This window comes from Choloepus didactylus, chromosome 3 (assembly GCF_015220235.1).
Source record: "Choloepus didactylus isolate mChoDid1 chromosome 3, mChoDid1.pri, whole genome shotgun sequence".
Lineage (NCBI taxonomy): Eukaryota > Metazoa > Chordata > Mammalia > Pilosa > Megalonychidae > Choloepus > Choloepus didactylus.
This window is the reverse complement of record NC_051309.1, coordinates 75567095-75583365: the sequence shown is the minus strand read 5'-3', so window position 1 is coordinate 75583365 and position 16271 is coordinate 75567095. Positions and strand designations below refer to the sequence as shown.

The window sequence follows — 16271 nt, the reverse complement described above, 5'->3', positions numbered from 1 at the left end:
TCGATTAGATTATTTCCATGGAGGTGTGGCCCCATCCATTCAGCATGGGTCTTGACTAGTTTACTGGAGCCCTATTAAGAGCTCAGACAGAAGGAGCTCACAGCTGCAGCTTAGAGAGACATTTTGAAGACGGCCGTTGAAAGCTGACCCTGACATTTTGGAGAATGCCATTTTGAAACACAACCTGGGAGCAACAAATGCCAGCCATGTGCCTTCCCAGCTAACAGAGGTTTTCCAGATGCCAATGGCCTTCTACAGTGAAGGTACACTCATAATTATGCTTTGGTTTGGACACTTTTATGGCCTTGGGACTGTAGCTTTGTAACCAAATAAAACCCCCTTTATAAAGCCAATCCATTTCTGGTGTTTTGCAAAACGGCAGCATTAGCAAACTGGAACCTGGTTTTGATAAGATGCAAGATGTTACCACTGGGGGAAACTGGGTGACAGGTACAAAGGAACTGTCTATAATATTTTTGCAACTTGTGAGTCTAAAATTATTCAAAATTAAAAATTACAAAAAAGAGAAAGATTTTTCAGATGAAGGCTACTGTTTCCCAAGATTTGTAAACACTTTAAGCAACTTAGTGTTTTTATGATGGTAATATGGTGATTTATACCTTTTTAAACACTTCCCTGTCCTTTTATATATAACAGAACTAATTTCCAGGTGGCTTAATAAATACTGCTCTAAGTTTCATGCATAGCAGATGGGAAAATTCTGGATGAGGGAAATAAGTCTTGAACAATTAGTTATCTTCCTAGAATAGTAAATTATAAAAAGTAGTCTACCACTCATATAGTAGATGATGTGATAAGGCTGATAGGACCCAAGAGAATGCAGTCCACCAGGTTCAATTCTTTTGTGTCCATCCCACTGGTAGAGATTTTGAGTCATGACAAATAAACAATACATTTTTATTAGTTTCTTTTCAATTCTTGACACTTGAAAAAAAAAAAGTCATCAAACTAAACATTTTTAAAGGGCCACTGAAAAATCACTTAATTACAAGTCTCTACTTAAAAGAGAATCAATGTAATTTAGATGGACCATTTACATTCATAATTGCTTTGTTCAAAAGTAGAATAAATTTTAAGTCTAAAAGGATGTAATAATTTCAATGAATGTAGCTCCAAAGTTCATGAGATTATACTTATCTAATAAGCAAATATTTAACTAAGTAGACAAATTCATTTTGCCAAATAAAAACAAACCAAAAAAAACCTATGCAATATAATGAGACAGTTTAAAATTAAGTGCCGTTTTCAAATATCTGTGCATTTGGACTGACTAACCCATTAAATTATTACCTTTGAACAAGAAATCAAAGAAAAGAGAACACTTTAAAAGGAAAAATAATAGTTTTGAAGTAAAAGTGACTCTCGCCCACATTTCCAAAAAACAGAATTTTTCTAAAAGGTTATTTAGAAAGGTAAGAAAAAACACTGCACATAGTAACGACACAAATGAGAATTTAAAAAAAAAACAACCCAACCTCTTTAATTATACATAGACCTAAGATGAATCCATGTATATTTTTAAAAGTATAACTATTCACATTAGTACCTTACACATAAGTAATTAAGTATGTGTCTTATTAAAGGAATCTTTCTACTTGGTCTTCTTTGCCAATAATATATACCTTCTAGGCTTAACAAAAAAAATGATAATACTTTCAAGATACGTAATATATAAAGCAAGATCATTTTTACCAACCATTTCGCTTAAATGAGGAATGAAAACTTAACACAAAAACACAGAGAAGCAAAGCAAATTATAAAGACTGATCACAGTAGTAAAAATCTCAGAGTAGAAATGTGAGTTTATTTACTTTTAAAATAGCAGGCTGCCTAATTAATCCAGACAATATGGAAAGCAATATGAAGCAAGAAATAAGAACTGGGACCAAACAAACTGTTAAGAAGAAAATCTAATGAAATCTACTATAAAGATGAACAAAAACTACTCATTCCCAGTGCAAGACAATAGAGAAAATGGAAAACCTAATCTCTCATTATGTCTCACTAACATTATCTATAAAAACGGGAAGAAATTTAGGCAAAACTACATATCCACCTTAAATGACTGAAGGACAATCACAATTTAAACAAATCTTTTAACTGCAATAATCATTTTGCATCTGAAAAGAATGGTCTGAGAAGGGAGAAAGCATGTAGATATTTTAAGTTCAAGGTAAATTGAAACTTTATACTCATGTAATAACTTTCGGCTATCTTTTCAATACGGAAACATTTCCTCTTTAATTGGCCAAAATCCCACGCAAAAGGATGAAAGAAATCTCACCCATACCACAGATGAAGAAACAAAGGCAGAGAAAAGATGGTCTTATAAGACAGATTATGTCACCACCAAACTGGGAACAAAGTCTAACCCGTCCCTCTATAAATGTGTCATAAACACATTAATGAATATCAATGAAGTGATTACATACTAAACCTGATCTTACCTTCAACATAAATTAAGGTAGAAAGAGAGACACTTGATCAAAAAACATAACAAAATTTCAGAATCCTTATTCTAGGAATTCCTTAAATTCCACTTTTCATTTTTTAAGAGCTGTACTAATCTATACAGGACACACTACCATTTGCTTTATAATATTTAAGTTACCAGTAAATTTTCACATAAGTTTCATCTAAAAAAGTTTTTTTCTCTTTCAGTAAAAATGGTTAAACACTTGAGCATTCCAGAGAGACTTGTATATTCATAGATACACAAAGTTGAAGTTTCTGGAACCATGTGGCTGTCTGAAGTCCTCAGCAAGATCACAGAGTGCTCAAAAATTCTTTGACCTGAGGGGAGGGAAAAAAATTAATTCCTTGATGAATTTAAGATAGCTAATATTCAGCTTCATTTAAAAGCATATTAATAGTTGAAGACCCAACTATATAGACAATTCTATCATAAAGCATTTACTTTAGAAAGATATAATGGTAAATACTTCAGTAGTACAAGATGAATGACCTAAAATGTCATTATAGGAACTACTAAATTTACATCTAAGATTGAAAAAGTTCTAAAACAGCAGAAATGCTAATGTTATAATCTTTTTATTTAAATACCCTAAAACACTGATACCTGTACCTTAGCGTTAATATTAATAACGCAATGGTTTAAGCAATTCTGAGGTTCAGACAGGTAGATTAGTAATTTTTCTACAGCATCAATTTGAATCATGCACTCTGCAAGGTTAGTGTGTGGGAAAAAGTCATGTAAGTAGTGAAAGAACCTAGCCATCTGAGCAACACCACAATGCAAGAAGACTCTGCTCTCTATATTTCTAGAATACATAGTAATTCTCCTGAGACAAAAATTGTATTTGCTTTTGTAGAAAATACCCTAAATTGGAAAGCCACTTGCTAGCATTATTATGAAAGTAAAAATTTATAATATGAAATGATGATTTGTAGTCAAAACAGATGTTAGATAAAAAGTGGTTTTATTTTATCTAACAGATGTTAGATAAAAAGTGGTTTTACCAAAAGCACAAACAACAAAAGAAAAAAATTGACAAACTGGATGTCAACAAAATTGAAATCTTTTGTGCAAAAGACATTATCAAGAAAATGAAAGGACAACCCAAAAAATGAGAGAGATCTGCACAATCATATCTGATGAGTATAACATTCAGTATATTAAAAACGGGTACAACTAAACAACAAAAAAGTAAAACCCACATAAAAAATGGGAAAAGGACTTGAACAGACATATCTCCAAAGAAGATATGCAAATGGTCAAGAAGTACATGAAAAGATGGTCAACATCATTAGTCATGAGAGAAATGCAAATCAAAACTACAATGAAATACCACTTCATATCCTCTAGGATGACTACTATTAAAAAGCAGAAAATTACAAGTACTGACAAAAAAAGAGAGAAATTGGAACCCTTATACATTGTTGGTAGGATTATAAAATGGTACAGCCACTATGGAGAAGTATGGCAATTCCTCAAAAAGTTAAACATAGAATTACCATATGCTCTGGCAACTGCATTCCTACAAATATACCCAAAAGAAATGAAAGCAGACAGATACTTGTACACTGATGTTCATAGCAGCATTATTCACAATTGCCAAAAGGTAGAAACAACCAAGTATCCGTCAACCAATGAATGGATCAACAAAATGTGGTGTCTACATACAATGGAATATTATTCAGCCTCAAAAAGGAACGAAGTTCTGTGGGGGGGGGGGGGGGAAGAAAAAGAAAAAAAAAAACACCAAAAAAAGAGGGTAATGTACAAGTTCCTGTATGTTTAAAGTCATGCTCTACTTCGGGAAAGCAGCTGATCACAGTTTGCTTTATGAATCAAGGTATGGAAATGGTGGCATATGGACTGATAAAGGAAATGGTTACCAGTACAGAGAAAAAAGAAAAAAATACAACTAAAGAAAGAAATACAACTTCAAAGATTTTTCAGTGATGATTATCAACATCTGTATTTCAAGATAACTGTAGTGAAAAAAAAAAAAAGATGTAGATTCCTCCTCTCCTCTGGCTTAATGAATATTATTTATTCAGTATAAAAGTTTTATATGCTCCATTTATTAAGAATAAATATACATTAAATTTTGAAGGAAAAAAAAAAGGAATGAAGTTCTGATACATGCAACAATATGGATGAACCCTGAAAGCATTATGTTGAATGAAATAAGCCAAACAAAAGACAAATGTTATATGAGTCCACTTACATGAACTATCTGGGGCAAGTAAAAGCATAGAAACAGAAAGTAGATTAGAGGTTACCAGAAGCCAGGGAAAGAGGGCTATTGCTTAATAGATACTATTTGGAGTCATGAAAAAATCTTAGAAATGGATGGTGGTGATGGTAGCACAACATTGTGAAAGTAATTAATATCACTTAAGTATACCATTAAAAATGGTTAAAATAGGAAATTTTGCATTTTATATACAGGATACTACATTTTAAAAAAAGTGGTTTTACGGATTTAGTTACATTTATGTTTGGCTGTTAGTAATACAATTGCTGATTTAATTTCATTTATTTTAATAGTTTTGTTAAGTGAATTCTACACTATATTTTAATAGTATGAAGAAGATACATGAATTTTCCAGATATGCTTTATTTTATGTCATGGAAGAAACAAGTATACGTTAGAGTAGTTATCTATAAAAGTTGAGATTTTCAAAATTCTTGAGATATATGTTATGAATGTAAACAGCAGACATTCTGTGAAAGGAGAAAGGAAAAATCAAATTTCTCTCAAGACTAAAAAAGTAATTGTGTCTTTTTCTTTAAATCTTAGATCTCAAAGTTTATTAAAATGGATGTAGGGATATAGAGATTTTCCTTATACAATCCCTATTACTAATTTCTCTCAACAGATTATCTCCCAGTCAATATGGGTACCACTCTCTTAATAGAACATGGTTAACTCTGAAAGCACCAAGTGGATAGATTAACTCTGATTAAGACAATGACTCTAAAATTAGGCAAAAAGGAAAAAGCAGAGAAGGGGATGAGAAAAAACATTTCTTAGCGTGATTATCCCTCTCTTACAGACAAAAGAATTATAGGATAAAGAAACTCTTAAATTTAGCTAAGGCCACAAACCTAGAATTTGATGTCAGTATTAGATTCTAAACAGTCTCAAGCCCTTTAAAATGCTGGATTGTCTCAATATAACTTTACGTAGCCTTGTCTGTTAGAAAAGTGGTTCCTCACAACTTGGCACACTTTTTTTAGATTAGACAAAACACATATTATTTTTTAGTCTTTGTCTAAGTCTACCTTTTCAACCAGACTTTCATGTTTGTCTTTAAAGTCTTCATTAACATCCAGTGTCAATACAGGTACCTCTTGCAGATAATCAAAGTTGGTTCTGTTTAAAGAGAGATGAACAAAGCAATAAGCAAAAGAGTAAAACTCGTTTTTATATCATTGGAACACTACAATGTTGTCGATCACTTTATACTAAAGTTATCTTGCAAGCACTTCAGCTATGAGCCCCTTCTTTCCCACCTAGATTTTACAAGTAGCTAAAAATCTCAGATAAAAAATATACATAACTAGGCACTGAGGTTTGTGCTTCGCCTCAAAAACATACCATATGACAATTAAAGACAATACACGATCCTGGATGAGATCTAACAAGGGAGAAGGATCAAAAGGAAATCAGTGAGAGAGGGAAGAAGACGGCAGCATAGAGAGGAGTGGAAGTTAGTTAGTTCTCATGGAACAACTAATAAACAACCAAGAACAACTAGTAAATGATCTGGAATAACTGCTGGGGGATGACCGTGACTGTACACACATCGTGCATCAACCTGAACCAGGAGGAATGCCTGAGACCGTAGCATGGAATCTGTGAGAAGAAACTGAGGATCCAAGCTGGGAGCCCCCTTCCCCCATAGCAGCCCGAACGGCAAAGCTTCGCTGTGATAGAGCAGCAATCTCTGAACAAGCGAATATACCTCAGTTCAGCTCCAACTGGGGTTTTAATTGGCAAACGTGGACTGCACGCCGCAAATCCCCAACAAGTAGAAAGAGGCTTTTAGTGACGACTCACCTTAAAGAGCCAGGGGACTTCTCTGTCTCAAGAGGGGGAGCCAGGGGACTAGGTGCTATCTGTGGCCAAAGGGGGAAACTAGGGGCTGTGGACTGACCCTGAAAAGGGGCTTTCTGTCCCTTTTTCTCTCTCTCAACCTGAGTGGCTCAGGGGAGAAAGCGTCAGCCATTTTCAGCTCACAGTGCTCTGACCCAGACAAGGGTAGAGACAGCAGAGTCAGAGAAACAAAGTTTGTATTTAAATGCAAATGAAATCTCCCTACAGAGGGGTATCTTCCCTAAGAGGAAAGAGGTGGTACCCAGCTCTACTACGCACCTGCCATTCAGAACCAGACCCCAAGGGGCCACACCTCGTTACACCAGTCAGGAGCTACAGGCTGACAGGTGACACCTGCTGGGCAGGTTAGGAAAAGCACAGCAGCTTGAGGCCTCACAGGGTGCATCAATCTCCTAAGACACACTCTAAGGGAAACCAGATACTGAATATTTCCACCTTCTGGGACCTGAGCCTGTTCTGGTCTGGGTAAACCTGACTGGGGTAACCAAGGAAACCAGAGTCTAGACAACAGAAAACTACAACCTACACTAAGAAAAACAAAGTATGGCCCAGTCAAAGGAACAACCTTACACCTCAACTGAGATACAGGAATTGAAACAACTAATGCTAAGTCAATTCAAAAAGTTTAGGGAAGATACAGCAAAAGAGATGAAGGCTTATAAAGAAAATAGTGGGCATATATATGGTAGAAATTGAAAGTTAGAAGAAACAACTGGCAGAATCTATGAAAATGAAAGGCACCACACAAGAGATGAGAGACATAATGGAGACATACAACAGCAAATTTCAAGAGGCAGAAGAAAACACTCAGGAACTGTAGAAAAAGACACCTGAAAATCTACACACAAAAGAACAAATAGGGAAAAGAATGGAAAAATATGAGCAACATCTCAGGGAATTCTATGACAAAATGAAATGCATGAATGTACATGTCATGGGTGTCCCAGAAGGAGAAGAGAAGGGAAAAGGGGCAGAAGCAATAATAGAGGAAATAATCAATGAAAATTTCCCATCTCTTATAAAAGATATAAAATTACAGATCCAAAAAGCCCAGCATACCCCAAACAGAATAGATCTGAATAGGCCTACGCCAAGACACTTAAAAATCAGATTATCAAACGTCAGAGACAAAGAGAGAATCCTGAAAGCAGCAAGAGAAAAGCGATCCATCACATACAAAGGAAGCTTGATAAGACTACATGTGGATTTCTTAGCAGAAACCATGGAGGCAAGAAGGAAGTGGTGTGATATATTTAAGATACTGAAAGAGAAAAACTGCCAACCAAGAATCCTATATCTGGCAAAAATGTCCTTCAAATATGAGGGAGAATTTAAAATATTCTCTGAGAAACAGACAATGACAGAATTTGTGAACAAGAAACCTGCTCTACAGAAAATACTAAAGGGAACACTACAGAGATATAGAAAAAGACAGGAGTCAGAGGTTTGGAACACAATTTTGGGTGATGGTAGCACAGCAATGTAAGTACACTGAACAAAGATGACTGTGAATATGGTTGAAAGAGGAAGGTTAGGAGCATGTGGGACACCAAAAGGAAAGAGGAAAGATAAAGACTGGGACAGTATAACTCAGTGAAACCTAGAGTGCTCAACAATTACGATAAAAGGTACAAATATGTTTTTTCATGAGGGAGAACAAATGAATGTCAACCTTGCAAGGTGTTAAAAATAGGGAGATACTAGGGGGAAAATATAATCAATGCAAACTAGAGACTATAATTAACAGAAACATTGTATTATGCTTCCTATAATGTAACAAAGGCAATATACCAAAGCTAAATGCATTCAAGAGTGGGGAATAAGAGAGGGGTATGGGACTCTTGGCATTAGTAATGTTGTCTGACTCTTTATTCTACTTCAGTTTAATGCTGTCTTTCCTTTTGTTGCTTCATAGTGGTCATGTTTGTTTGTTTTTTTGTTTTTTGTTTTTTTTCCTCTCTTTTTTGTTTTCTTTTGTCTCTACTTTCTTTGACTCTTCCTCCTGCTTTGTGGAAGAAATGGAGATGTCCTTATATAGATAGGAGTGAGGGTAGTGAATACATAAATATGTGACTATACAGGGAACTACAGAGTGTTTACTTAGGATGGAATATATGGTGTGAACAAAACCTCTTAAAAAAATGAGTTGATGAAGAAATCTTGAGGGCACTATATTGAGTGAACTAAGTCAGACACATAAGGACAAATACTGCAGGGTCTCACTGATACGAACTAATTATAATATGTAAACTTATAGACAGGAAATATGTTATCAGGATATAGAACGAGGCTAAAGTATGGGGAGTGGTTTCTTACTATGAGCAGAATGTTCAACGAGGTTGAACTTAAATGTTTGGAAATGAACAGAGGTGATGGTAGCACATTGTGAGAATAACTAACAGTGTTGAATGGTACGTGAATGTGGTGGAAAGGGGAAGCTCAGAGTCATGTATGTCACCAGAAGGAAAGGTGGAGGTTAAAAGATGGCAATGTATAAAACAGTGAACCTTATGGTGGGCAGTATCCGCGATTAACTGTACAAATATTAGAAATCTCTTTCATGAACCAGAACAAATATATGACTCTATGAATAGAAGTTAATAATAGAGGGGCATAAAGGGAAAAAATATACCTATTGCAAACTATATACTACAGTTAGTTGTGTTTTAACCTTCTATCATCAACAATAACAAATGTTTTATACCAATACAATGAGTCAATAATGGAGGGGGGGTGATTAGGGGTATGGGAAGATTCGAGTTTCCTTTTTTTGTCTTTATTTCTTTTCTGGAGTAATGAAAAGGTTCTAAATATTAAAAAAAAAATTAATTGTGGTGATGAATGCACAGCTGTATGATGGTACCAAGGGACAAATGACTGTACACTTTGGGTCTTTGGATAAATGCATGGCATGTGAACAATCTCAATAAAAAAAAATAAAAAAAAAAAAAAAGGAAATCACTGTGACATATAAAAAAAGTGGAATATAGACTATAGGCTTTATATTAATGTTAAATTTCTTGAACTCAATAATTGCACTTGAGGTGGACACATAGGGGAATATGCTTGTTCTTAGGAAATGTACATGGCAGTATTAAGAGTTAAAGGTGCATGATGTACAAACCTACACTCAAGTGTTCAGAAAATGGACTGCTAAATAGACAGACAGATAGACGGATTGACAGATAGAAAGATTATTTCTGTAACTGTCCTGTAACTTTGAAACTATTTCAAAATAAAAAGTTTAAAATAAACATACACACACACATACACACCATAAAGTGGGAATTTTTGCAGTTAAAGATGAGAAAACTAAGGCTTAAAGAGGTCACTCTGAGGCTCAGATCTTGTCCAAAGTTGCACACTAATAAGTTAGACTAGATATTAACCAAGATTTGATAAATGACCAAGTCAGTGCTCTTAACTAGATTATACGACTTCCCTAGTCACAGTATAAGAAACAAATTTGAATAATATTATCTTAAAATCTCTCTGAAAGTACCTAAATAATGTATATGTCCTATTTTGTCACCTAACGTAAAATTCTGTATATAGACAGAAAATACTACTGAGAATACTAGTTATAAAAACAGTAAGGAATCAGAATCTCATTGCAATCGAAAGAATCCAAACTGACACCTAATTCTGGGAGATGCTACAATGCCGATAAACAAAATGAATGAAAATGAAATTTTTCACATGGTGCGATTCACAATTTCTAAATTTTACATTAAATCAATAAAGGAACTAAAAATGAATACTAAGTAAGAATAAGTAAGTCTTACTTCAATGTTCTATTCAGTAGCCAGTTTTCATGCTTATAGTGAAGCTTCTCTAAATATTCAAGAGGAATGCCTTGTTCTTCATTTCTTCCTCGTAAATATATTCTATTCAAGCATTTCTAAAAGTAAAGCGATAAGAAAGGGGGAAAGAGGAGGGAACAATTATTCTCGTCTGCTGCCATTAAAATAAAAATTTTCTTCCCCAGTGTCTCCTTAACTTAAGCTAGCCAAAATCTCTAATTATTCCTTCTAGAAAATCTGAATAGTACATTTTTCCCTTCTTGTATTTTTCATTGCCACTTAGTGACTCTAAATTAAGCAGTACTTTCAAAAATAAGTCAAAAACACATGACTCCTGGGGATGAGCCTCAACCTGGCATCATAGGATTGAGAAAGCCTTATGGATCAAAAAAGGAAAGAGAAATGAAACAACCACCAGATGCAGCCCCCTTCCCCATACTGCCAACACCACCTTTCAAAGTTGGGGTGGTCACTGCCCTGAAGATGGAGAAAGAGATTAAGTGAGAGGAAGGGGTAGCAACAAACAAGAGTTAACAAAGGTCTATGAATACTGACACTTTATATAAATATATATATTTTTTAGATGCTGGGGTGCTGGAATAGCTGGCAGGAGATAAATGATATGGTAGAACTGTAATCAGTAACATTCTTTGAGATTGTCCCCCGCACCGTGACCATGTTCCCTTCAGTGGCGGGCCAAGGAGGCTCTAAGCCTCCGGCTAGGCCTTCCCCGCCCCTCACTGCGCCGGTGGCAGAGGAGGCAGGGGGTGCCTCTCAGGGAAGGAAAGTTGGGACATCCAGGTTGCCAGGTGAGAGCCGGGTAGCCCAGGCCGGTGGCTCCATCTCTCCAGTCTGCTCCGCGGGCGCCGGGGTCAGTATGGAAATCCTTTAAATAAATACATTAGACATTATGAAGGATTATCTTATGATGTGGATTCATTACACCAAAAACACCAGCGTGCCAAAAGAGCAGTCTCTCATGGGAACCAGTTTTTACGCCTAGATTTCCATGCCCACGGAAGATTCTTGTCACTACATCATCAACCAGTTATTCCTAGTTTATCAATATAAAGTCGGAATAGAAATTCCCATCATTGGGAGAAACTAAGATGGCGGCTAGCTGAGACAGGGCAAAAAAACGCCTCCGTGAAAAACACTAGGTAAAAACCAGAAAGTGACCCAGAATACCAGTTACAGCGATGCGCCAGCTAGACGAGGGCTCCTAGCTCCAGAGGGGCCGTATACTTGGTGAAACCAGGAGTCTGCATTCTGAAACGAGTGAGTAAGATGGCTGGAAGACCCGCAGCTGTGCAGCGATCTGGGGAAGCCAGGGTTCAGCATTTGGAAACTGGCTGGCTCTTTAAAAAAAAAAAAAAAAAAAAAAAAAAAAAGGGAAAAACCCAGGAGCGGCTGCAGCTGCAATTGTGGGAACCACGCAGTAACACATAGCAAGAGGGGGCTAGGCTGGCCTCTCAGTGTCTGGCCGGGAAGATAGCCTGCTGCAGATACCCTTGGGTCCGGGGGAATGGAGGGGAGAGCCGGAAGCAGAAAGAAACCCCATGGCTAGCAGCTGGCCCCCCGGAGGGCTGGATAAAGTCCTGCCCGGGGCCGTGCCCACAGCCTAGAGCCCAGCTGGTTGTCCCGGAGCTGGGAAGGAGGAACTGTGCGAGGAGGAGGGGGGCTAAGACGCCCCGTTCGGCCATTTTTGCTTCAGGCTGGTAGCGCGCCGCCGCACAGCCCGGCGGCCCAGGGCTTCCCTTGAGGGACGGCGCGCAGTGGTGACGTAGCACGGCATTCCCTTGGCTGAGCTCCTGGAGGATCGTGGCTGGGAGGGGGGACCCACTAGGAGAACCCAGGGACACTGCGCGAAGTCCGGTGGTTTGTGGACCAGCGAGAGAGAGGGTCTGGGGCTGAACTGAAATGAAGGCTTAGATTCTTGCGGCGGCCTTGAATCTCCGGGAACCTGGGGGATTTGAACATTAAAAGTGCCCTTCCTCCCTGGCCACCTGTACACACGCCCCACATTCAGGGTGGACGGCTCCAGCAACAACACCCAAATTGAGTTCTCCAACTGAACCCACAAGAATCATTTCCCCACACACCGCAGGAACAAGGTTGAGAACTGACTTGAGGGATATAGGTGACTCACAGACGTCATCTACTGGTTAGTTGGAGAAAGTGTACGTCACCAAATTGTGTTTCTGAAAAATTAGATCGATATCCCTTTTCTTTTTTACAACTTGAAAGAACCCTATCAAGCAAAACAAATGCCAAGAGGCCAAAAACAACAGAAAATCTTAATGCATATGATAAAACCAGACGATATGGAGAATCCAACTCTAAACACACAAATTAAGATATCGGAAGATACCTCGCAAAATTAATCAAAGAACTACAATCAAGGAATGAAAACATGGCAAAGGATTTAAAGGACATCAAGAAGACCATGACCCAGGATATAAGTGACATAAAGAAGACCCTAGAAGAGCATAAAGAAGAAATTGCAAGAGTAAATAAAAAAAAGGAAGATCTTATGGAAATAAAAGAAACTGTTGGCCAAATTAAAAAGACTCTGGATAGTCAGAATACAAGACTAGAGGAAGCTGAACATTTTAGTGTCCTAGAAGCCCACAGAACAGAAAATGAAAGAACAAAAGAAAGAATGGAGAAAAAAATTGAAAAACTCGAAAAGGATCTCAGGGATACGATAGATAAAATAAAACGTCCAAACTTAAGACTCATTGGTGTCCCAGAAGGGGAAGAGAAGGGTAAAGGTCTAGAAAAAGTAGTCAAAGAAATTGTTGGGGAAAACTTCCCCAACCTTCTACACAATATAAATACACAAAGCATAAATGCCCAGCGAACTCCAAATAGAATAAATTCAAATAAACCCACTCCAAGACATATTCTGATCAGACTCTCAAATACTGAAGAGAAGGAGCAAGTTCTGAAAGCAGCAACAGAAAAGCAATTCACCACATACAAAGGAAACAACATAAGACAAAGTAGTGACTACTCAGTGGCCCCCATGGAGGCGAGAAGGCAGTGGCATGACAGATTTAAAATTCTGAGAGAGAAAAATTTCCAGCCAAGAATACTTTATTCAGCAAAACTCTCCTTCAAATTTGAGGGAGAGCTTACATTTTTCACAAACAAATGCTGAGAGACTTTTCCAATAAAAGACCTGCCCTACTTCAGATTCTAAAGGGAGCACTACCAACAGAGAAACAAAGAAAGGAGAAAGTGATATAGAGAATTTTAACAGACATATATAGAACCTTACATCCCAAATCACCAGGACACTCATTTTTCTCTAGTGATCACAGATCTTTCTCCAGAAGGGACCAAAAGCTGGGACATAAAACAAGCTTCAAGAAATGAAAAAAAAAAAAAAAAAAAAAAAATGAATATACTCAAAGCACATTCTCCAACCACAATGGAATACAAATAGAAGTCAATAATTTTTGAACTGTAACTCCACTATTTACTTCCCACATGATATAAAATACACAAACTCTAATGACAAATCAGTGGTTTTGAACTCAATGCAAAATATGCAATTTTAGACAACTATATAAAGGTGGAGGAATGAAGGAGTATAGGTACATAGTTTATGTGTCCTATTGAAGTGAAGTGGTATCAAAGAAAAACAAGATTGATAGGGATTTAAGAGGTCAATTTTAAGCCCCACAGTAAACACAAAGAAATTATCAGAGAATATAACCATAGAGATGAAAAGTAGAGTCTGGGTTAAGAGAAATGGGGGAAGGGGCAATGGGGAGTTAAGAAATGAGTGTAGGGTTGCTGTTTGAGGTGAAGGGAAATTTCTAGTAATGGATGGTGGGAAAGAGCATTACAACATTCTAAATGTGATTAATCCCACTAATGGAAGGCTAGGGAGGGGGTGGAATGGGAAGATTCAGGCTGTATATATGTTTCCACAACTGAAAAAAAAAAAAGACAGTCTAACTAGATGACAATTGAATGCTAAGGATGAACTTGGATGGGATTGGAGGATAGAGGACAGGTGGCTCAAAGGGACACAGCTGAGACACAAGGAAAAGGAAATATAGAATGTAAGCTTTTGTATCATTGTTGAATCTCTTGTACTTCTTAGCTGCGCTTAATGGAATTGCATAAAAGAATGTTCTTGTTCATGGGAAGTATATACATGAATTATAGTGTATGTTCAAGGATGTGTGCAGGTAACTCTCATATGTTCAGAAGACAGAGCAATAGATGATGGATGATAGATAGGGAGGGAGGGAAAGAAATAGCGATGTGACAGCATGTTAAAGTTGGTGGACTGAGCTATCGGGGGAGGGGGGGTCAGGATATGATGCAATTCTGTGTATGGGGCTAGTATTGTTTTCACAACTGTTCATATAACTTTGAATTTATTTCAAAATAAAAATAAACATAAAAATAAACATAAAAATAAAACATTCTTTGAAATCTGTTCTATAGCTACTTGTTGAATTGTACTTGAAAGCCTTCACCTTTCTGTATATGCATATACAGTATATATGCAGTGCATAATAAGGAAAGAACTGAAACTGTGGAACTGTAACTCATAACAATTTTTGAAATTACCTATACAACTGCTTGTTGTGCTGTACATCAAAAATTAACACCTTTCTGTATGTATGTTGTATTTTACAATAATGGAAATAGCTGAAGTTGTGGAACTGTGACCCATGACACTATGAAATTTGCTCTCTAACAATTTGTGAAACTGAACTTTGAAAGTTAAAATTCACAATAAAAAGATACATTAAGAAACAAAGTTTCAGTGGCTGAGAGATTTCAAATTGAGTCAACAGGTCATTCTGGAGGTTATTCTTATGCATTATATAGATAAACCTTTTGAGTTTCTAAAAGTTATATAGGTAATTTCAAAAATTGTTATGGGTTACAATTCCATAGTCTCAGTATCTTCCCTATTACGCACTACAAGGTCTATACAGAAAGGTGAAGACTTTCAAGTCACAATTCAATGAGTTGCTATACAGCAATTATAGCTCTATAATTATCTAAATTATATAATTTCATATGAAAACAAGAATAGCTATGTTATAGCCCATCACAAAGGGCACATTTTTAAGTAAGCTCCTGTATTAGTTAGGGTTCTCTAGGGAAACAGAATCAATGAGAGGTGTCTCTGATTATCAAATTGTAAAAGTGACTCACACAACTGTGGGTATACATGAGTCCAAATTCCATAGAGCCGTCAACAAACTGTCAACTCCAAGGAAGATGTCCGATGAACTCCTCAGGAAACGAACCAGCAACTTCAACGAACTCCTCAGGAAATGCTTCACTGGGCAGCCGAAGAAGTGAAGGTCCTCTATCTGTCTTGCTTATAAGTCTTCAACTGATTAATTGGATCAAATCCAGCCAATTGCATTCTCTCATTGTGGGAGGCACACCCTTTGGTGAGTCATCAGTCACAGCTGCAGTCAATTGACTGATGATTTAATAAACCAGCCTGTTGGTTTACTAACCAGCCTCAAATGTCCTCACAGCAATTGTTAGGCCAGTGTTTGCTTGACCAGACAGCTGAGTCACCTGGCCAAGTTGACACATGAACCTAACCATCACAGTCCACCCCTTGTCAACTTGGCAGTTATACACATCACCTAAAACCATACCTTCAAAATGAACATTACAGCTTATGCCATATGATAAGGGGATAAGACAGAGAAAAAAGCAAAGATATTTGCTTTACAGACAAATACAAACAATCATAACAGAACAAGGAGGAAATATTCATGTCATCATAGTCCTCGTTTCTGTAACTGGTCACGTGGCCGTAGTTCATATTTATCATATTTATCATGACCTTCTTCCACTGCCC

General features: G+C 37.0%; 1 protein-coding gene across 1 annotated transcript in view; it reads right to left on the bottom strand.

The window, feature by feature from the left end:
- Positions 1-993: 993 nt before the first annotated feature.
- Positions 994-16271, bottom strand: part of DCK (deoxycytidine kinase) — a 60096-nt gene continuing 44818 nt past the window's right edge. Inside the window, exons 5-7 of the mRNA XM_037829936.1 lie at positions 10397-10512; positions 5777-5867; positions 994-2814 (exon numbers count right to left, since the gene is read on the bottom strand). Coding sequence (XP_037685864.1) covers positions 2788-2814; positions 5777-5867; positions 10397-10512 — 234 coding nt within the window. The 3' untranslated portion in view covers positions 994-2787. The remainder of the gene's footprint in view (positions 2815-5776; positions 5868-10396; positions 10513-16271) is intronic.